Raw genomic sequence first — 20,003 nt, forward strand, 5'->3', positions numbered from 1 at the left:
GCCATGTTTACTGTGTGGCCGGGTGTGGCCCTGCTTCAGGTGTGTGGCCAGGTGTGGCCCTGCCTCAGGTGTGTGGCCGGGTGTGGCCCTGCCTCAGGTGTGTGGCCTGGTGTGGCCCTGCCTCAGGTGTGTGGCAGGGTGTGGCCCTGCCACAGGTGTGTGGCCAGGTGTGGCCCTGCCTCAGGTGTGTGGCCAGGTGTGGCCCTGCCTCAGGTGTGTGGCCAGGTGTGGCCCTGCTTCAGGTGTGTGGTGAGGTGTGGCCCTGCCTCAGGTGTGTGGCAGGGTGTGGCCCTGCCTCAGGTGTGTGGCCAGGTGTGGCCCTGCCTCAGGTGTGTGGCCAGGTGTGGCCCTGCCTCAGGTGTGTGGCCAGGTGTGGCCCTGCCTCAGGTGTGTGGCCTGGTGTGGCCCTGCCTCAGGTGTGTGGCCGGGTGTGGCCCTGCCTCAGGTGTGTGGCCAGGTGTGGCCCTGCCTCAGGTGTGTGGCCAGGTGTGGCCCTGCCTCAGGTGTGTGGCCCTGCCTCAGCTGTGTGGCCGGGTGTGGCCCTGCCTCAGGTGTGTGGCCAGGTTGGCCCTGCCTCAGGTGTGTGGCCTGGTGTGGCCCTGCTTCAGGTGTGTGGCCTGGTGTGGCCCTGCCTCAGGTGTGTGGCCGGGTGTGGCCCTGCCTCAGGTGTGGGGCCGGGTGTGGCCCTGCCTCAGGTGTGTGGCCGGGTGTGGCCCTGCCTCAGGTGTGTGGCCGGGTGTGGCCCTGCCTCAGGTGTGTGGCCGGGTGTGGCCCTGCCTCAGGTGTGTGGCCAGGTGTGGCCCTGCCTCAGGTGTGTGGCCAGGTGTGGCCCTGCCTCAGGTGTGGCCCTGCCTCAGGTGTGTGGCCAGGTGAAACTAGATTTATTCCTCCAAGGAGTGCCGGACCAACCGGGCTGTGGTGGGTATGTGGGCCTGCGGGCCGCTCCAAGCAACAGCCTGGTGGACCAAACTCTCACAAGTCAAGCCTGGCCTCAGGCCGGGCTTGGGGAGTAGAACTCCCAGAACCCCATCAACCAGGTATCAACCAGGTGTGGCCCTGCCTCAGGTGTGTGGCCAGGTGTGGCCCCACACCCGGCTAGCTGTGTGGCCATCAGTCGGTTAAGGCAGGTGTATGGAACTAACTAATATATATATATATATTATATTATATTTATATATATATATATATATATATATATATATATATATATATATATATATATATATATATATATATATATATATATATAATATATGGTCCTCGAGTGGTGAGGACTGTTACGTACTCCTAGCAGAATACGTATATAAATTTAAAATAAATATTATTTTATTTTATCATTGCATGTATATGTACACACATTGTGTTTTGGGTAAATTGTCGTGTGGTTTGGCAGCGTCAGTGGACAGGAGAGCGGTTGTCTCTGCACACGTCTATTACTTGATTGATACGGGAAAGCTGGACCTGTTCAGTTTGAGAGTTCCAGATGTCACTTTATTTTAGTTAGAAAATGTTTTATATACTGTAATTAAACAGGTGTCATTGTACTTATATATTTTGTAAGTAACTATTATATGTAACTTGCAGTCTTATGTGTTTTGAGAACAAGTGGTTGTTCAATTAGTTTAAAATATTAAAAAGTCCTTAGTTTCCATCCCTCATCCTGGGATGAGGCAGACGGGAGGTGTGAATGTGAGTAGCTGATACTGGACCAGGAGGAGTAACATGTGGGAGATAAGTCTGTTATATTCATTTGTTGCCATAATTACTATTATATATATTGTGCCATGACTATACAATCATATTCTATAAGTTAACTTTACCATCTGTGTTTTTATATTATACTGTTTTGAATATATAGCTATCATATTGTGTATCTATTCTTCAGTCCTAAACGAAGATTGTTAATTATGTGCTCAGTACCTATTAAGGGGTTATACTGGTGATTCGCTATTGAGAACAGCAGTTGTGTCGTAACCCTAGACTTATTAAAATTTGGCTGCTGTAGGATCACGAGCCGTAACGTACGATAGGTAACAAAGAGTTATGGGGGCCTGTGCCGGGAAATATTGTCCCACTTAACTTAACTATGCTAATCTAACCTTGCCTTCCTAGGTACCAGTGTGTCAAGTGTCTCTGTGTGTTTCTTAAGAACTATTCCATGTGCCAAGCAAGCCTTCCTGTGTGTCAAGTAACAACGTTTCACGATTTTGAGGTAAGTCATCCTATATATTTTGTTTGTGCAGTGAGGCCAAGCGAATTTTCAGTGTGGTGACAATTTTACAGTGAAGTGTAGTGCAGTGCCATTGTGTTTAATTATTGTTGTGAATCAAGTGCCAAGTGTTAGTAACGATGGAGGAGAAAGTTGCAGCGTTGGTGGCTCACCCAGACTTTGAAGGGATTCAGAACCTTAAAAAGACTGAGTTAATACAAATGGCAAATCATTTGGATTTGACCGCCAGCAATAGAATGGTTAAAGCCCAAATATTGAAAGTCATTGTGACGCATTTTGTTGAGAATGGGGATTTAGGTGAAGAAATTCTAGAGGAGTTAAGAGAGGAGTCGAGTGATCAGATGACGTTAAAGCGTCTTGAGTTAGAAGCTCGCCAATTAGAGCTTGAAGCTCAAAAAGAACAGAAAATATTAGAGGCTGAAGCTCGTCAAAGAGAGATTGAAGCTCAACAGCAACAGCAAATATTAGAGGCTGAAGCTCAGCAAAGGGAGCTAGAGACTAGGCGTTTAGAAATTGCGGTACAGTTGCAAATAGAAGCCACAAAGAAGCAACAAGCCGAGGAACAAACTAGGCAATTAGAGATTCAACAACAAATGGCTGACACTAACTTCAGGCTTGAATCACAGCGTATGGCAGCTGGGCATGGAAATACTAGTAATGTTTCAACAAATAGTGATAATAATCCCATCAGGATGAATAAGTATATAGAGTTGCCCAAGTTCAATGAGGAAGATCCTGAGGTTTTCTTTGCACATTTTAATAAAATTGCCATCAGTATGAACTGGCCAAGGGATCAGTGGGTAGCCATTATGCAGTCTCAATTCAAGGGGCGTAGTCAGGAGGTTTTCACATCCCTACCTGACGCTCATAGCTTTGATTATGACTTTGTAAAGAAAAGCATCTTAAATGCTTATCAACTAAATCCAGAGGCACACAGGCAAAAGTTCAGAAATCTAAGGAGGACAAGTGATCAGACAATAGCAGATTTTACTCGTCAGAAGACGAAATTTTGTAACAGATGGTTAAAGTCACTTCCAGTCACTGATTTTGATGCTCTAAAGAATCTTCTTATAATGGAAGAAGTATTGTCATGTCTCCCAGACCAGTTGTCTACTTTTATGGCAGAACAAAAGAATGTAACAGACATTGATGAGCTGTCAAAGCTCGCGGATGAGCATGAGTTGCTGACTAAGGCCCCGTTTACGGCCACTTCACCTAAGTCTAGTCGTAGAGTAAATTATAATGCTCACCGTACTCCTTATCAGAATCCATCCAGTCCTAGTACTCCAGTTACTCCCATGAGCTCTTCTCTTACAAAATCTAACCCTGCTACTTCATTGTCAGGAATGTCAAATAATAAAAAGGTTATTTCTAAACCTACAGTTGGTTCTACCAGTGTGTCCACTGTAAGGTCCTGTTCCCATTGTAAGAGAAAAGGCCATGGAATTCATTCATGTTTTATATTGCACCCTGAGTTACGACCAACTGGTCTCATTTATTGCAGAGGTGTGCAAAATAAACTTACTAATAAACATGTAACTGTAAACCCCAATTGGGTGAAACAGTATTCACCATATATGTCTTCAGGTGAAGTCTTGTGTATTAATGGGAAGTGGAAGCCAGTGGTTATTCTTCGTGATACAGGTGCTTCCCAAACCATAATTTCATCCAGTATTCTTTCTGATGTTGAAAAGAGAGATACTGGAAAGTTTGTTGTTCTTCAGAGTGTTGCAGGATGTAAAACTGTACCTCTAATAGACATTAATTTCAGATCCACCATTACACCACGTTTATGCACTGTGGGTGTTAGTACACAGTTGCCCATCCCAGGTGTGGATGTTATATTGGGTAATGATGTGGCCATAAATCATGATGTGGGTGAGATTGATCCCCGTTTGTGTAAACAGCCAGTTGCAGACCATGTTTATTCTGCCTGTGCTGAAGTTAGTTCTATGAAGGAACCTGTTGTAGAAGATGGTTTTGTCCCTTCTACCTGTGCTGATGTCAGTACTCTTATAAATCCAGTTGTCAGTTCTGATGTTGTTACTCAAGCATTTGTTCCAGTAACCAGTACCCCTTCAGTGGAGAAGTGGGATGTGGTTGTTCCAGATTCCTGTGTGGCCGATTTAGTTGTTGAGAGTAAGCCTGATACTATGACTCTGCTTTATTCCAATAAATTGGGAAAGGATGTCCATGTACCATTGTCTTGCCCGCTCACTACGAACGTTGTGCCAGGAGTTGAGAGAAACTTAAAAGCCACGACTCTGTATTCCAGCCAAGTGAATGGTTTAGGACAAGATGTCGGGTTGGCAGAAGTATTCCCGCTCACTCCAAGTTTAGAATCAGTTGTCGAGAGTAAGTCCGTTGTGGAGGCCCCGCCTCACCCTAGTCAAGGTGATATAATAGGGGAGGAGGTCAAACTACCTGTTACTTGCCCGCTCGTTTCAGATTCCCTTCATTTATGTGCTTTGAGTAGAACTGACCCTAAGATTTCAGAGAGAAGCAAGGAGACAGTCTGTACTGTAGATCCAGCTTTGGAGAGTGTGGGAAAGCAGCCAGAGGATCAGCTTCTGTTGAGTAGATGGAGACCCATTGAGCCTCCCTCTTCAGTTGTCTGTGAGGATGTGACCCAGCTTGGTAGTTATATTGTTGATTGTGAGCAGACAGTACTCCAAGCAGCTCCAGAAGTCATGGGAGGAAATTTTGGTAAAATCATTAAGAGTGGTAAAGCAGCATTTGGATCTAAGTTGCGGAGTTGTGATTCTTATTCTATGTGGAGGAAGTATTTCTCATTGTGTACATTGAGTCAGAGTGTGTGTAGGATGTTGAAATCTACTTTTATTCTGCAGCCATTTTCTTGTGAAGTAATGGACTGTGGGACATCTTTGTTAAGCCTTGTGGTTGAGCAGAGAGAGTTTACTCAAGTAGGTTGTGCATCCAGTTCTGAGGAAGTGGTGAGTTATGCTAGAGCAGTGTCTCTATATTCAGATCCAGTTAATTTTGATGCACGAGTGATAAAAGTGTATGTTCCACTCAAGTGTGGTGTTGATTTTCAGAATCATATTGTGGGTGAAGGATTAAATCATACTGGGGAGCAGATGTTTGAGGCTCCAGGTGTGCAATTCAAGTTGGGGGATAAGGTTATCCTACCTAGAGTTAATCATTGTGAAGGGTTTCAGATTGTCCTAGGGCGTGTTCCAGGTAATCTGCTGTTCATCTTCAAGATGTTAAGACCCTTAAACCTCTTGGTTGATTGGTTGTCATCAGACGTAAATCACTTGGGAAGTGATGGTGAAGGTTGTAACGTTTTCGGCATGTTTTATTTAGTCTCTTGGAAGACTAGACGGTTGATGAATGTGTGTGTTGTGTTCAAGTTCACCATCAGAGGGTGTGAACTTGTCTTGAGAGTTATGATTGAGATATGGTGCCTAGGCAGATGCCTGTTTTCTTTCACTGATCGTTATGACAGAGTTATGAGGCAATTGATTTCTGTGTTCCTTATGGATCATCTGAGTCAGTTCGATCAGGTAGTCTTTGCACTTGTCTTGGGTTGTATTTCTTGGTTGGAAGGTCAAAGGTTTGATAAGTCGGTGTCTGGTGTTTCGGAAGGTTCTATGAATGGGAAAATCTTATGCATAATTGTGAGATTTAATGCTACTTTCTCTAATTTTAGTATCCATTGGGCGAGAGTATGTGTTCCACAGAGGATCAAGAGTGATGATGAGCAGATGTCTGTGTCAGAGCATACCCAGGAGAAGTCCCAACTCAACTCAACATACAGCCTGCTTCAATTAAGCAGTTCAGCTCCAGAAAAGGGGAGTAATGGAAAATCGAGGCTGTCTTGGGAAAATTCACCATGTGGAAAAGGAATCACATGGAAAAATGAAACTGATCTTGGAGAAATAGTAGAAACATATGAAAAGCAAAATTGCCATGATAACTGTGTGAAAGCAGCTACCTTTATTGACAATTCTATTCATGCTACTAATGATACTGTTGTAGATAGGAGTGTGAAATATGATCTAAAACAAAGTGAAATAAATGAAATAGTACCTTGGAGAGATAAATTTGCATACTCCAGTGACACATATGTAGAACATAGTCATAAGACTGAAATTTCTGAGTTTCCTGTAAGACTATATTTGGAGTGTTTTCATTTTTGTCCAGAACTGTGTTCTTATTACTTATACATGTTTGGTGTAATTAATACCATAAATCTCAAGTGTCATACATTTTACTTTGAAAAAATGCCATTGATCTTCAATCTATTGCATTTTTTTTCTTGGAGGTGGAAGTGTTACGTACTCCTAGCAGAATACGTATATAAATTTAAAATAAATATTATTTTATTTTATCATTGCATGTATATGTACACACATTGTGTTTTGGGTAAATTGTCGTGTGGTTTGGCAGCGTCAGTGGACAGGAGAGCGGTTGTCTCTGCACACGTCTATTACTTGATTGATACGGGAAAGCTGGACCTGTTCAGTTTGAGAGTTCCAGATGTCACTTTATTTTAGTTAGAAAATGTTTTATATACTGTAATTAAACAGGTGTCATTGTACTTATATATTTTGTAAGTAACTATTATATGTAACTTGCAGTCTTATGTGTTTTGAGAACAAGTGGTTGTTCAATTAGTTTAAAATATTAAAAAGTCCTTAGTTTCCATCCCTCATCCTGGGATGAGGCAGACGGGAGGTGTGAATGTGAGTAGCTGATACTGGACCAGGAGGAGTAACATGTGGGAGATAAGTCTGTTATATTCATTTGTTGCCATAATTACTATTATATATATTGTGCCATGACTATACAATCATATTCTATAAGTTAACTTTACCATCTGTGTTTTTATATTATACTGTTTTGAATATATAGCTATCATATTGTGTATCTATTCTTCAGTCCTAAACGAAGATTGTTAATTATGTGCTCAGTACCTATTAAGGGGTTATACTGGTGATTCGCTATTGAGAACAGCAGTTGTGTCGTAACCCTAGACTTATTAAAATTTGGCTGCTGTAGGATCACGAGCCGTAACGTACGATAGGTAACAAGGACCCCCCCCCCCCCTCTCAGCACAAGCGCTCTGACCATAGATATGCATCGAGTGCCTCTGGCGGAGGTCAGGTGTGGCGGAGGTCAGGTGTGGCGGAGGTCAGGTGTGGCGGAAGGGGTGCCAGGGTGAGCCCTGAGGGCCGCGGGTCCCCCATGTACTCACACCAGTAATCACTGGACCTATAACCCCGTTTTCAGAGTGTGTAAACAAGTGCTCAAGTGCAAGGTGTTGTAGGGTGTAGACACTGGTGGTGATGGCCGCCCATTGTAGGTGGCTGGGACTGTGTCTACACCCACTGTAGGTGGCTGGGACTGTGTCTACACCCACTGTAGGTGGCTGGGGCTGTGTCTACACCCACTGTAGGTGGCTGGGGCTGTGTCTACACTCACTGTAGGTGGCTGGGGCTGTGTCTACACCCACTGTAGGTGGCTGGGGCTGTGTCTACACCCACTGTTGGTAGCTGGGGCTGTGTCTACACCCACTGTAGGTGGCTGGGGCTGTGTCTACACCCACTGTAGGTGGCTGGGGCTGTGTCTACACCCACTGGAAGTGGCTGGGGCTGTGTCTACACCCACTGTAGGTGGCTGGGACTGTGTCTACACTCACTGGAAGTGGCTGGGGCTGTGTCTACACCCACTGTAGGTGGCTGGGACTGTGTCTACACCCACTTTAGGTGGCTGGGACTGTGTCTACACCCACTTTAGGTGGCTGGGGCTGTGTCTACACCCACTTTAGGTGGCTGGGGCTGTGTCTACACCCACTGTAGGTGGCTGGGGCTGTGTCTACACCCACTGTAGGTGGCTGGGGCTGTGTCTACACCCACTGTAGGTGGCTGGGGCTGTGTCTACACCCACTGGAAGTGGTTGGGGCTGTGTCTACACCCATTGTAGGTGGCTGGGACTGTGTCTACACCCACTTTAGGTGGCTGGGGCTGTGTCTACACCCACTGTAGGTGGCTGGGGCTGTGTCTACACCCACTGGAAGTGGCTGGGGCTGTGTCTACACCCACTGTAGGTGGCTGGGACTGTGTCTACACCTCTATGTAGTCTATGTACGGTGGTGGAACACCCGGAGCCTCCCTGTACGGTGGTGGAACCCCCGGAGCCTCCCTGTACGGTGGTGGAACACCCGGAGCCTCCCTGTACGGTGGTGGAACACCCGGAGCCTCCCTGTACGGTGGTGGAACACCCGGAGCCTCCCTGTACGGTGGTGGAACACCCGGAGCCTCCCTGTACGGTGGTGGAACACCCGGTACCTCCCTGTACGGTGGTGGAACACCCGGAGCCTCCCTGTACGGTGGTGGAACACCCGGAGCCTCCCTGTACGGTGGTGGAACACCCGGAGCCTCCCTGTACGGTGGTGGAACACCCGGAGCCTCCCTGTACGGTGGTGGAACACCCGGAGCCTCCCTGTACGGTGGTGGAACACCCGGAGCCTCCCTGTACGGTGGTGGAACACCCGGAGCCTCCCTGTACGGTGGTGGAACACCCAGAGCCTCCCTGTACGGTGGTGGAACACCCGGAACCTCCCTGTACGGTGGTGGAACACCTGGAACCTCCCTGTACGGTGGTGGAACACCCGGAACCTCCCTGTACGGTGGTGGAACACCCGGAACCTCTCTGTACGGTGGTGGAACACCCGGAGCCTCTCTGTACGGTGGTGGAACACCCGGAACCTCCCTGTACGGTGGTGGAACACCCGGAGCCTCTCTGTACGGTGGTGGAACTCCCGGAGCCTCTCTTTACGGTGGTGGAACACCTGGAGCGTCCCTGTACGGTGGTGGAACACCCGGAGCCTCTCTGTACGGTGGTGGAACACCCGGAACCTCTCTGTACGGTGGTGGAACTCCCGGAGCCTCCCTGTACGGTGGTGGAACACCCGGAACCTCCCTGTACGGTGGTGGAACACCCGGAGCCTCCCTGTACGGTGGTGGAACACCCGGAACCTCCCTGTACGGTGGTGGAACACCCGGAGCCTCCCTGTACGGTGGTGGAACACCCGGAGCCTCCCTGTACGGTGGTGGAACACCCGGAACCTCCCTGTACGGTGGTGGAACACCCGGAACCTCCCTATACGGTGGTGGAACACCCGGAACCTCTCTGTACGGGGGTCAGTGGGTGGAACACACCGTCAGAGGCTCTGAGATTCACCTCAGGAAAGATAGAGAACAAGGCGACATATACAACAGGACCCGGATATGAAGAGCTGGACCTCACCCGGTGTCAGTGATAGAGGCCCTGATAGGTAAGGCCCTGATAGGTAAGGCCCTGATAGGTAAGGCCCTGATAGGTAAGGCCCCTGATAGGTAAGGCCGTGATAGGTAAGGCCCTGATAGGTAAGGCCGTGATAGGTAAGGCCGTGATAGGTAAGGCCCTGATAGGTAAGGCCCTGATAGGTAAGGCCGTGATAGGTAAGGCCCTGATAGGTAAGGCCGTGATAGGTAAGGCCCTGATAGGTAAGGCCCTGATAGGTAAGGCCCCTGATAGGTAAGGCCCTTATAGGTAAGGCCGTGATAGGTAAGGCCCTGATAGGTAAGGCCCTGATAGGTAAGGCCCCTGATAGGTAAGGCCCTGATAGGTAAGGCCCCTGATAGGTAAGGCCCTGATAGGTAAGGCCCCTGATAGGTAAGGCCCTGATAGGTAAGGCCGTGATAGGTAAGGCCCTGATAGGTAAGGCTCTGATAGGTAAGGCCCTGATAGGTAAGACCCTGATAGGTAAGGCCGTGATAGGTAAGGCCCCTGATAGGTAAGGCCCTGATAGGTAAGGCCGTGATAGGTAAGGCCGTGATAGGTAAGGCCGTGATAGGTAAGGCCGTGATAGGTAAGGCCCTGATAGGTAAGGCCCTGATAGGTAAGGCCGTGATAGGTAAGGCCGTGATAGGTAAGGCCCCTGATAGGTAAGGCCGTGATAGGTAAGGCCGTGATAGGTAAGGCCCTGATAGGTAAGGCCCTGATAGGTAAGGCCCTGATAGGTAAGGCCCTGATAGGTAAGGCCCTGATAGGTAAGGCCCTGATAGGTAAGGCCCCTGATAGATAAGGCCGTGATAGGTAAGGCCCTGATAGGTAAGGTCCTGATAGGTAAGGCCGTGATAGGTAAGGCCGTGATAGGTAAGGCCCTGATAGGTAAGGCCCTGATAGGTAAGGCCCTGATAGGTAAGGCCGTGATAGGTAAGGCCCTGATAGGTAAGGCCCTGATAGGTAAGGCCGTGATAGGTAAGGCCCTGATAGGTAAGGCCCTGATAGGTAAGGCCCTGATAGGTAAGGCCCTGATAGGTAAGGCCGTGATAGGTAAGGCCCTGATAGGTAAGGCCCTGATAGGTAAGGCCCCTGATAGGTAAGGCCCTGATAGGTAAGGCCCTGATAGGTAAGGCCCTGATAGGTAAGGCCCCTGATAGGTAAGGCCGTGATAGGTAAGGCCGTGATAGGTAAGGCCCTGATAGGTAAGGCCGTGATAGGTAAGGCCCTGATAGGTAAGGCCGTGATAGGTAAGGCCCTGATAGGTAAGGCCGTGATAGGTAAGGCCGTGATAGGTAAGGTGTGCAGGGCAAGTAATGGCAGGTAAGGACACAGTGACCGAGGCCAGGGAGCGGGCTGCCCCACACAAGCAAGCAGGTAGTGGGGTATATTAGTGACCGAGGCCAGGGAGCGGGATGCCCCACACAAGAACACGGGGACCGAGGCCAGGGAGCGGGCTGCCCCACACAAGCAAGCAGGTAGTGGGGTATATTAGTGACCGAGGCCAGGGAGCGGGCTGCCCCACACAAGCAAGCAGGTAGTGGGGTATATTAGTGACCGAGGCCAGGGAGCGGGCTGCCCCACACAAGCAAGCAGGTAGTGGGGTATATTAGTGACCGAGGCCAGGGAGCGGGATGCCCCACACAAGCAAGCAGGTAGTGGGGTATATTAGTGACCGAGGCCAGGGAGCGGGATGCCCCACACAAGAACACGGGGACCGAGGCCAGGGAGCGGGCTGCCCCACACAAGAACACGGGGACCGAGGCCAGGGAGCGGGCTGCCCCACACAAGAACACGGGGACCGAGGCCAGGGAGCGGGCTGCCCCACACAAGAACACGGGGACCGAGGCCAGGGAGCGGGCTGCCCCACACAAGCAAGCAGGTAGTGGGGTATATTAGTGACCGAGGCCAGGGAGCGGGATGCCCCACACAAGAACACGGGGACCGAGGCCAGGGAGCGGGCTGCCCCACACAAGAACACGGGGACCGAGGCCAGGGAGCGGGCTGCCCCACACAAGCAAGCAGGTAGTGGGGTATATTAGTGACCGAGGCCAGGGAGCGGGCTGCCCCACACAAGAACACGGGGACCGAGGCCAGGGAGCGGGCTGCCCCACACAAGCAAGCAGGTAGTGGGGTATATTAGTGACCGAGGCCAGGGAGCGGGCTGCCCCACACAAGAACACGGGGACCGAGGCCAGGGAGCGGGCTGCCCCACACAAGCAAGCAGGTAGTGGGGTATATTAGTGACCGAGGCCAGGGAGCGGGCTGCCCCACACAAGAACACGGGGACCGAGGCCAGGGAGCGGGCTGCCCCACACAAGCAAGCAGGTAGTGGGGTATATTAGTGACCGAGGCCAGGGAGCGGGCTGCCCCACACAAGAACACGGGGACCGAGGCCAGGGAGCGGGCTGCCCCACACAAGCAAGCAGGTAGTGGGGTATATTAGTGACCGAGGCCAGGGAGCGGGCTGCCCCACACAAGAACACGGGGACCGAGGCCAGGGAGCGGGCTGCCCCACACAAGCAAGCAGGTAGTGGGGTATATTACGCAATACGCCCAAACTGTTTCGACATTCACTTCCCCCCGAACCCTCTCTTATTTTTTGTCTGCCATTGACTCCTTTTTTTGCCCAGTATATGCGCCTGGTGTGTGTTGATATGAATAAGTGAGTATATCGGAGTATACTGTGTGTGTGGTTATATACGTGTAGTTACAGGATGAGAGCTACGCTCGTGGTGTCCCGTCTTCCCAGTACTCTTTGTCGTTAGTACAAAAAATGATTAATATAGTAAGCTGAGCATGTGAGTGTTATACTACTGGGGCGAAGTGCTTAATGTAGCTCCTAAGTGTTCTGTCATTATCACACACACAACGTCAAGCCATTACGACTTTATACCACTTGGAAGGGGTCAGGATAAGGTGTGTGTGTGTGTGTGTGGGGGGGGGGGTGCACGTGTGTGTGTGTGGGGGGGGGGGGGTGCACGTGTGTGTGTGTGGGGGGGGAGGGGGGGTGCACGTGTGTGTGTGGGGGGGGGGGGGTGCACGTGTGTGTGTGGGGGGGGGGGAGGGGGGATGCACGTGTGTGTGTGTGTGGGGGGGGTGCACGTGTGTGTGTGTGTGGGGGGGGGGGGTGCACGTGTGTGTGTGTGTGTACTCACCTAGTTGTGCTTGAGGGGGTTGAGCTCTGGCTCTTTGGTCCCGCCTCTCAACCGTCAATCAACAGGTGTACAGGTTCCTGAGCCTACTGGGCTCTATCATATCTACACTTAAAACTGTGTATGGAGTCAGCCTCCACCACATCACTGCCTAATGCATTCCACATGTTAACTACTCTGATACTGAAAAAGTTCATTCTAATGTCTCTATGGCTCATCTGGGTACTCAGTTTCCACCTGTGTCCCCTTGTTCGTGTTCCACCCGTGTTGAAGAGTGCCTTTGTCCACCCTGTCAATTCCCCTGAGAATTTTGTAGGTGGTTATCATGTCTCCCCATCACTCTATTGTCTTCTAGGGACGTGAGTTTCAGTTTCTTTAGCCTTTCCTCGTAGGTCATACCTCTCAGTTCCGGGATCAGTCTGGTGGCGTACCGCTGAATCTTCTCTAACTTTGTCTTGTGTTTAACTAAATATGGACTCCAAGCTGGAGCTGCATACTCAAGGATTAGTCTGACGTAAGTGGTATACAGGGTCCTGAACGATCCCATACACAAGTTTCTAAAGGCAGTTCTTATGTTGGCCAGTCTAGCACATGCCGCTGATGATATCCTTTTGATGTGGGCCTCTGTGGGGACCAGTTCAGTGTGTGAATCCAAGCCACACTGGACCACCACAGTGGTCCTGACAGTGAGAGTATACCTCCACCACCACAGTGGTCCTGACAGTGAGAGTATACCACCACCACCACCACAGTGGTCCTGACAGTGAGAGTATACCTCCACCCCCACAGTGGTCCTGACAGTGAGAGTATACCACCACCACCACAGTGGTCCTGACAGTGAGAGTATACCACCACCACCACAGTGGTCCTGACAGTGAAAGTATACCTCCACCACCACAGTGGTCCTGACAGTAAGAGTATACCACCACCACAGTGGTCCTGACAGTAAGAGTATACCTCCACCACCACAGTGGTCCTGACTGTGAGAGTATACCACCACCACAGTGATCCTGACAGTGAGAGTATACCTCCACCACACAGTGGTCCTGACAGTGAGAGTATACCACCACCACCACAGTGGTCCTGACAGTGAGAGTATACCACCACCACCACAGTGGTCCTGACAGTGAGAGTATACCTCCACCACCACAGTGGTCCTGACAGTGAGAGTATACCACCACCACAACAGTGGTCCTGACAGTGAGAGTATACCTCCACCACACAGTGGTCCTGACAGTGAGAGTATACCACCACCACCACAGTGGTCCTGACAGTGAGAGTATACCACCACCACCACAGTGGTCCTGACAGTGAGAGTATACCACCACCACCACAGTGGTCCTGACAGTGAGAGTATACCACCACCACCACCACAGTGGTCCTGACAGTGAGAGTATACCACCACCACCACAGTGGTCCTGACAGTGAGAGTATACCTCCACCACCACAGTGGTCCTGACAATGAGAGTATACCACCACCACCACAGTGGTCCTGACAGTGAGAGTATACCTCCACCACCACAGTGGTCCTGACAGTGAGAGTATACCACCATCACCACAGTGGTCCTGACTGAGAGTATACCACCACCACCACAGTGGTCCTGACAGTGAGAGTATACCTCCACCACCACCACAGTGGTCCTGACAGTGAGAGTATACCTCCACCACCACAATGGTCCTGACAGTGAGAGTATACCACCACCACAGTGGTCCTGACAGTGAGAGTATACCTCCACCACCACAGTGGTCCTGACAGTGAGAGTATACCTCCACTACCACCACAGTGGTCCTGACAGTGAGAGTATACCACCACCACCACAGTGGTCCTGACAGTGAGAGTATACCACCACCACCACAGTGGTCCTGACAGTGAGAGTATACCTCCACCACCACAGTGGTCCTGACAGTGAGAGTATACCACCACCACCACAGTGGTCCTGACAGTGAGAGTATACCACCATTACCACAGTGGTCCTGACAGTGAGAGTATACCTCCACCACCACAGTGGTCCTGGCAGTGAGAGTATACCTCCACCACCACAGTGGTCCTGACAGTGAGAGTATACCACCACCACCACAGTGGTCCTGACAGTGAGAGTATACCTCCACCACACAGTGGTCCTGACAGTGAGAGTATACCTCCACCACACAGTGGTCCTGACAGTGAGAGTATACCACCACCACCACAGTGGTCCTGACAGTGAGAGTATACCACCACCACCACAGTGGTCCTGACAGTGAGAGTATACCTCCACCACCACAGTGGTCCTGACAGTGAGAGTATACCACCACCACCACAGTGGTCCTGACAGTGAGAGTATACCACCACCACCACAGTGGTCCTGACAGTGAGAGTATACCTCCACCACCACAGTGGTCCTGGCAGTGAGAGTATACCTCCACCACCACAGTGGTCCTGACAGTGAGAGTATACCACCACCACCACAGTGGTCCTGACAGTGAGAGTATACCTCCACCACACAGTGGTCCTGACAGTGAGAGTATACCTCCACCACACAGTGGTCCTGACAGTGAGAGTATACCTCCACCACCACAGTGGTCCTGACAGTGAGAGTATACCACCACCACTACCACAGTGGTCCTGACAGTAAGAGTATACCACCACCACCACAGTGGTCCTGACAGTGAGAGTATACCTCCACCGCCACCACAGTGGTCCTGACAGTGAGAGTATACCACCACCACCTCCACAGTGGTCCTGACATTGAGAGTATACCACCACCACTACCACAGTGGTCCTGACAGTGAGAGTATACCACCACCACCACAGTGGTCCTGACAGTGAGAGTATACCACCACCACTACCACAGTGGTCCTGACAGTGAGAGTATACCACCACCACCACAGTGGTCCTGACAGTGAGAGTATACCACCACCACTACCACAGTGGTCCTGACAGTGAGAGTATACCACCACCACAGTGGTCCTGACAGTGAGAGTATACCACCACCACTACCACAGTGGTCCTGACAGTGAGAGTATACCTCCACCACCACAGTGGTCCTGACAGTGAGAGTATACCACCACCACTACCACAGTGGTCCTGACAGTGAGAGTATACCACCACCACTACCACAGTGGTCCTGACAGTGAGAGTATACCACCACCACAGTGGTCCTGACAGTGAGAGTATACCACCACCACCACAGTGGTCCTGACAGTGAGAGTATACCTCCACCACCACCACAGTGGTCCTGACAGTGAGAGTATACCACCACCACCACCACAGTGGTCCTGACAGTGAGAGTATACCACCACCACTACCACAGTGGTCCTGACAGTGAGAGTATACCACCACCACTACCACAGTGGTCCTGACAGTGAGAGTATACCACCACCACCACAGTGGTCCTGACAGTGAGAGTATACCACCACCACCACAGTGGTCCTGACAGTGAGAGTATACCACCACCACCACAGTGGTCCTGACAGTGAGAGTATACCACCACCACTACCACAGTGGTCCTGACAGTGAGAGTATACCTCCACCACCACAGTGGTCCTGACAGTGAGAGTATACCTCCACCACCACCACAGTGGTCCTGACAGTGAGAGTATACCACCACCACCACAGTGGTCCTGACAGTGAGAGTATACCACCACCACCACCACAGTGGTCCTGACAGTGAGAGTATACCTCCACCACCACCACAGTGGTCCTGACAGTGAGAGTATACCTCCACCACCACCACAGTGGTCCTGACAGTGAGAGTATACCTCCACCACCACCACAGTGGTCCTGACAGTGAGAGTATACCACCACCACCACAGTGGTCCTGACAGTGAGAGTATACCACCACCACCACCACAGTGGTCCTGACAGTGAGAGTATACCTCCACCACCACAGTGGTCCTGACAGTGAGAGTATACCACCACCACCACAGTGGTCCTGACAGTGAGAGTATACCACAACCACCACAGTGGTCCTGACAGTGAGAGTATACCTCCACCACCACCACAGTGGTCCTGACAGTGAGAGTATACCTCCACCACCACAGTGGTCCTGACAGTGAGAGTATACCTCCACCACCACAGTGGTCCTGACAGTGAGAGTATACCTCCACCACCACAGTGGTCCTGACAGTGAGAGTATACCACCACCACCACAGTGGTCCTGACAGTGAGAGTATACCACCACCACCACAGTGGTCCTGACAGTGAGAGTATACCTCCACCACCACAGTGGTCCTGACAGTGAGAGTATACCACCACCACCACAGTGGTCCTGACAGTGAGAGTATACCACCACCACCACAGTGGTCCTGACAGTGAGAGTATACCACCACCACCACAGTGGTCCTGACAGTGAGAGTATACCACCACCACCACCACAGTGGTCCTGACAGTGAGAGTATACCACCACCACCACAGTGGTCCTGACAGTGAGAGTATACCTCCACCACCACAGTGGTCCTGACAGTGAGAGTATACCTCCACCACCACCACAGTGGTCCTGACAGTGAGAGTATACCACCACCACCACAGTGGTCCTGACAGTGAGAGTATACCACCACCACCACCACAGTGGTCCTGACAGTGAGAGTATACCACCACCACCACAGTGGTCCTGACAGTGAGAGTATACCTCCACCACCACAGTGGTCCTGACAGTGAGAGTATACCTCCACCACCACAGTGGTCCTGACAGTGAGAGTATACCTCCACCACCACAGTGGTCCTGACAGTGAGAGTATACCTCCACCACCACCACAGTGGTCCTGACAGTGAGAGTATACCACCACCACCACAGTGGTCCTGACAGTGAGAGTATACCACCACCACCACAGTGGTCCTGACAGTGAGAGTATACCACCACCACCACAGTGGTCCTGACAGTGAGAGTATACCACCACCACCACCACAGTGGTCCTGACAGTGAGAGTATACCACCACCACCACAGTGGTCCTGACAGTGAGAGTATACCTCCACCACCACAGTGGTCCTGACAGTGAGAGTATACCTCCACCACCACCACAGTGGTCCTGACAGTGAGAGTATACCACCACCACCACAGTGGTCCTGACAGTGAGAGTATACCACCACCACCACCACAGTGGTCCTGACAGTGAGAGTATACCACCACCACCACAGTGGTCCTGACAGTGAGAGTATACCTCCACCACCACCACAGTGGTCCTGACAGTGAGAGTATACCTCCACCACCACAGTGGTCCTGACAGTGAGAGTATACCACCACCACCACAGTGGTCCTGACAGTGAGAGTATACCACCACCACCACCACAGTGGTCCTGACAGTGAGAGTATACCACCACCACCACAGTGGTCCTGACAGTGAGAGTATACCTCCACCACCACCACAGTGGTCCTGACAGTGAGAGTATACCTCCACCACCACAGTGGTCCTGACAGTGAGAGTATACCACCACCACCACAGTGGTCCTGACAGTGAGAGTATACCACCACCACCACAGTGGTCCTGACAGTGAGAGTATACCTCCACCACCACAGTGGTCCTGACAGTGAGAGTATACCTCCACCACCACCACAGTGGTCCTGACAGTGAGAGTATACCACCACCACCACAGTGGTCCTGACAGTGAGAGTATACCTCCACCACCACAGTGGTCCTGACAGTGAGAGTATACCACCACCACCACAGTGGTCCTGACAGTGAGAGTATACCACCACCACCACAGTGGTCCTGACAGTGAGAGTATACCTCCACCACCACAGTGGTCCTGACAGTGAGAGTATACCTCCACCACCACCACAGTGGTCCTGACAGTGAGAGTATACCACCACCACCACAGTGGTCCTGACAGTGAGAGTATACCTCCACCACCACAGTGGTCCTGACAGTGAGAGTATACCTCCACCACCACCACAGTGGTCCTGACAGTGAGAGTATACCTCCACCACCACAGTGGTCCTGACAGTGAGAGTATACCACCACCACCACAGTGTTCCTGACAGTGAGAGTATACCTCCACCACCACAGTGGTCCTGACAGTGAGAGTATACCTCCACCACCACAGTGGTCCTGACAGTGAGAGTATACCTCCACCACCACAGTGTTCCTGACAGTGAGAGTATACCACCACCACCACAGTGGTCCTGACAGTGAGAGTATACCTCCACCACCACAGTGGTCCTGACAGTGAGAGTATACCTCCACCACCACAGTGGTCCTGACAGTGAGAGTATACCTCCACCAGGCTGGGAGTGTGGTGGCCTTGGAGGGTGTGGGGGGGGGGGGGGTGGGGGGCCCAGCTGCTGATGTTGTCTTTACTGGGGTAAGAATGTGAGGCGCGCAGGTGAGCCCAGGGCCCCTCCAGCCCCTGGGGGCCCTCCTCTACCGTGGGGCCCGCTCCAGCCCCAGGGGAAGGCCCCTACACCCCCTCCAGCCCCAGGGGAAGGCCCCTACACCCCCTCCAGCCCCAGGGGAAGCCCCCCTACACCCCCTCCAGCCCCAGGGGAAGGCCCCTACACCCCCTCCAGCCCCAGGGGAAGCCCCCCTACACCCCCTCCAGCCCCAGGGGAAGGCCCCTACACCCCCTCCAGCCCCAGGGGAAGCCCCCTACACCCCCTCCAGCCCCAGGGGAAGCCCCCTACACCCCCTCCAGCCCCAGGGGAAGCCCCCTACACCCCCTCCAGCCCCAGGGGAAGCCCCCCTACACCCCCTCCAGCCCCAGGGGAAGCCCGCTACACCCCCTCCAGCCCCAGGGGAAGCCCCCCTACACCCCCTCCAGCCCCAGGGGAAGCCCGCTACACCCCCTCCAGCCCCAGGGGAAGCCCCCCTTCACCCCCTCCAGCCCCAGGGGAAGCCCCCCTACACCCCTCCGTCCCCTGGAGGCGACCCCGCCCCCTCAATGTTGTGCTTGTGATCAAAACAGTTGAGTTTGCACAATGTTTGTGTCGTGTGAGGCCGTGTTGGTGGAGTCCTTATGCTCTCCTTGTGTCAGCCCTCGGAGCATGTGGTGTCCTTGTGTCAGCCCTCGGAGCATGTGGTGTCCTTGTGTCAGCCCTCGGAGCATGTGGTGTGGTGTACTTGTGTCAGCCCTCGGAGCATGTGGTGTGGTGTCCTTGTGTCAGCCCTCGGAGCATGTGGTGTGGTGTCCTTGTGTCAGCCCTCGGAGCATGTGGTGTGGTGTCCTTGTGTCAGCCCTCGGAGCATGTGGTGTGGTGTCTTTGTGTCAGCCCTCGGAGCATGTGGTGTCTTTGTGTCAGCCCTCGGAGCATGTGGTGTGGTGTCCTTGTGTCAGCCCTCGGAGCATGTGGTGTGGTGTCCTTGTGTCAGCCCTCGGAGCATGTGGTGTGGTGTCCTTGTGTCAGCCCTCGGA

The 20,003-nt window shown here is 51.8% G+C and overlaps 2 protein-coding genes across 2 annotated transcripts in view; both read left to right on the plus strand.

The window, feature by feature from the left end:
* Positions 1–20,003, plus strand: part of LOC123767082 (uncharacterized) — a 151,220-nt gene that overhangs the window by 107,525 nt on the left and 23,692 nt on the right. The window lies entirely within an intron of this gene.
* LOC138352357 (uncharacterized) lies at positions 1,274–7,117 on the plus strand. The gene is made up of 2 exons (XM_069304776.1): positions 1,274–2,646; positions 2,701–7,117. Exons 1-2 carry the CDS (start codon positions 2,350–2,352, stop codon positions 6,748–6,750), a joined length of 4,347 nt encoding a protein of 1,448 aa, XP_069160877.1. The 5' UTR covers positions 1,274–2,349; the 3' UTR covers positions 6,751–7,117.

Source organism: Procambarus clarkii, chromosome 53, assembly GCF_040958095.1.
Source record: "Procambarus clarkii isolate CNS0578487 chromosome 53, FALCON_Pclarkii_2.0, whole genome shotgun sequence".
Lineage (NCBI taxonomy): Eukaryota > Metazoa > Arthropoda > Malacostraca > Decapoda > Cambaridae > Procambarus > Procambarus clarkii.

Bases quoted from the DNA above. Each gene is read 5' to 3' on its own strand.
- LOC138352357 (XM_069304776.1), top strand. From the start codon at position 2,350: ATGGAGGAGAAAGTTGCAGCGTTGGTGGCTCACCCAGACTTTGAAGGG. The intron at 2,647-2,700 runs GCTGAAGCTCGT...CAAATATTAGAG, and splicing joins AAGAACAGAAAATATTAGAG to GCTGAAGCTCAGCAAAGGGA.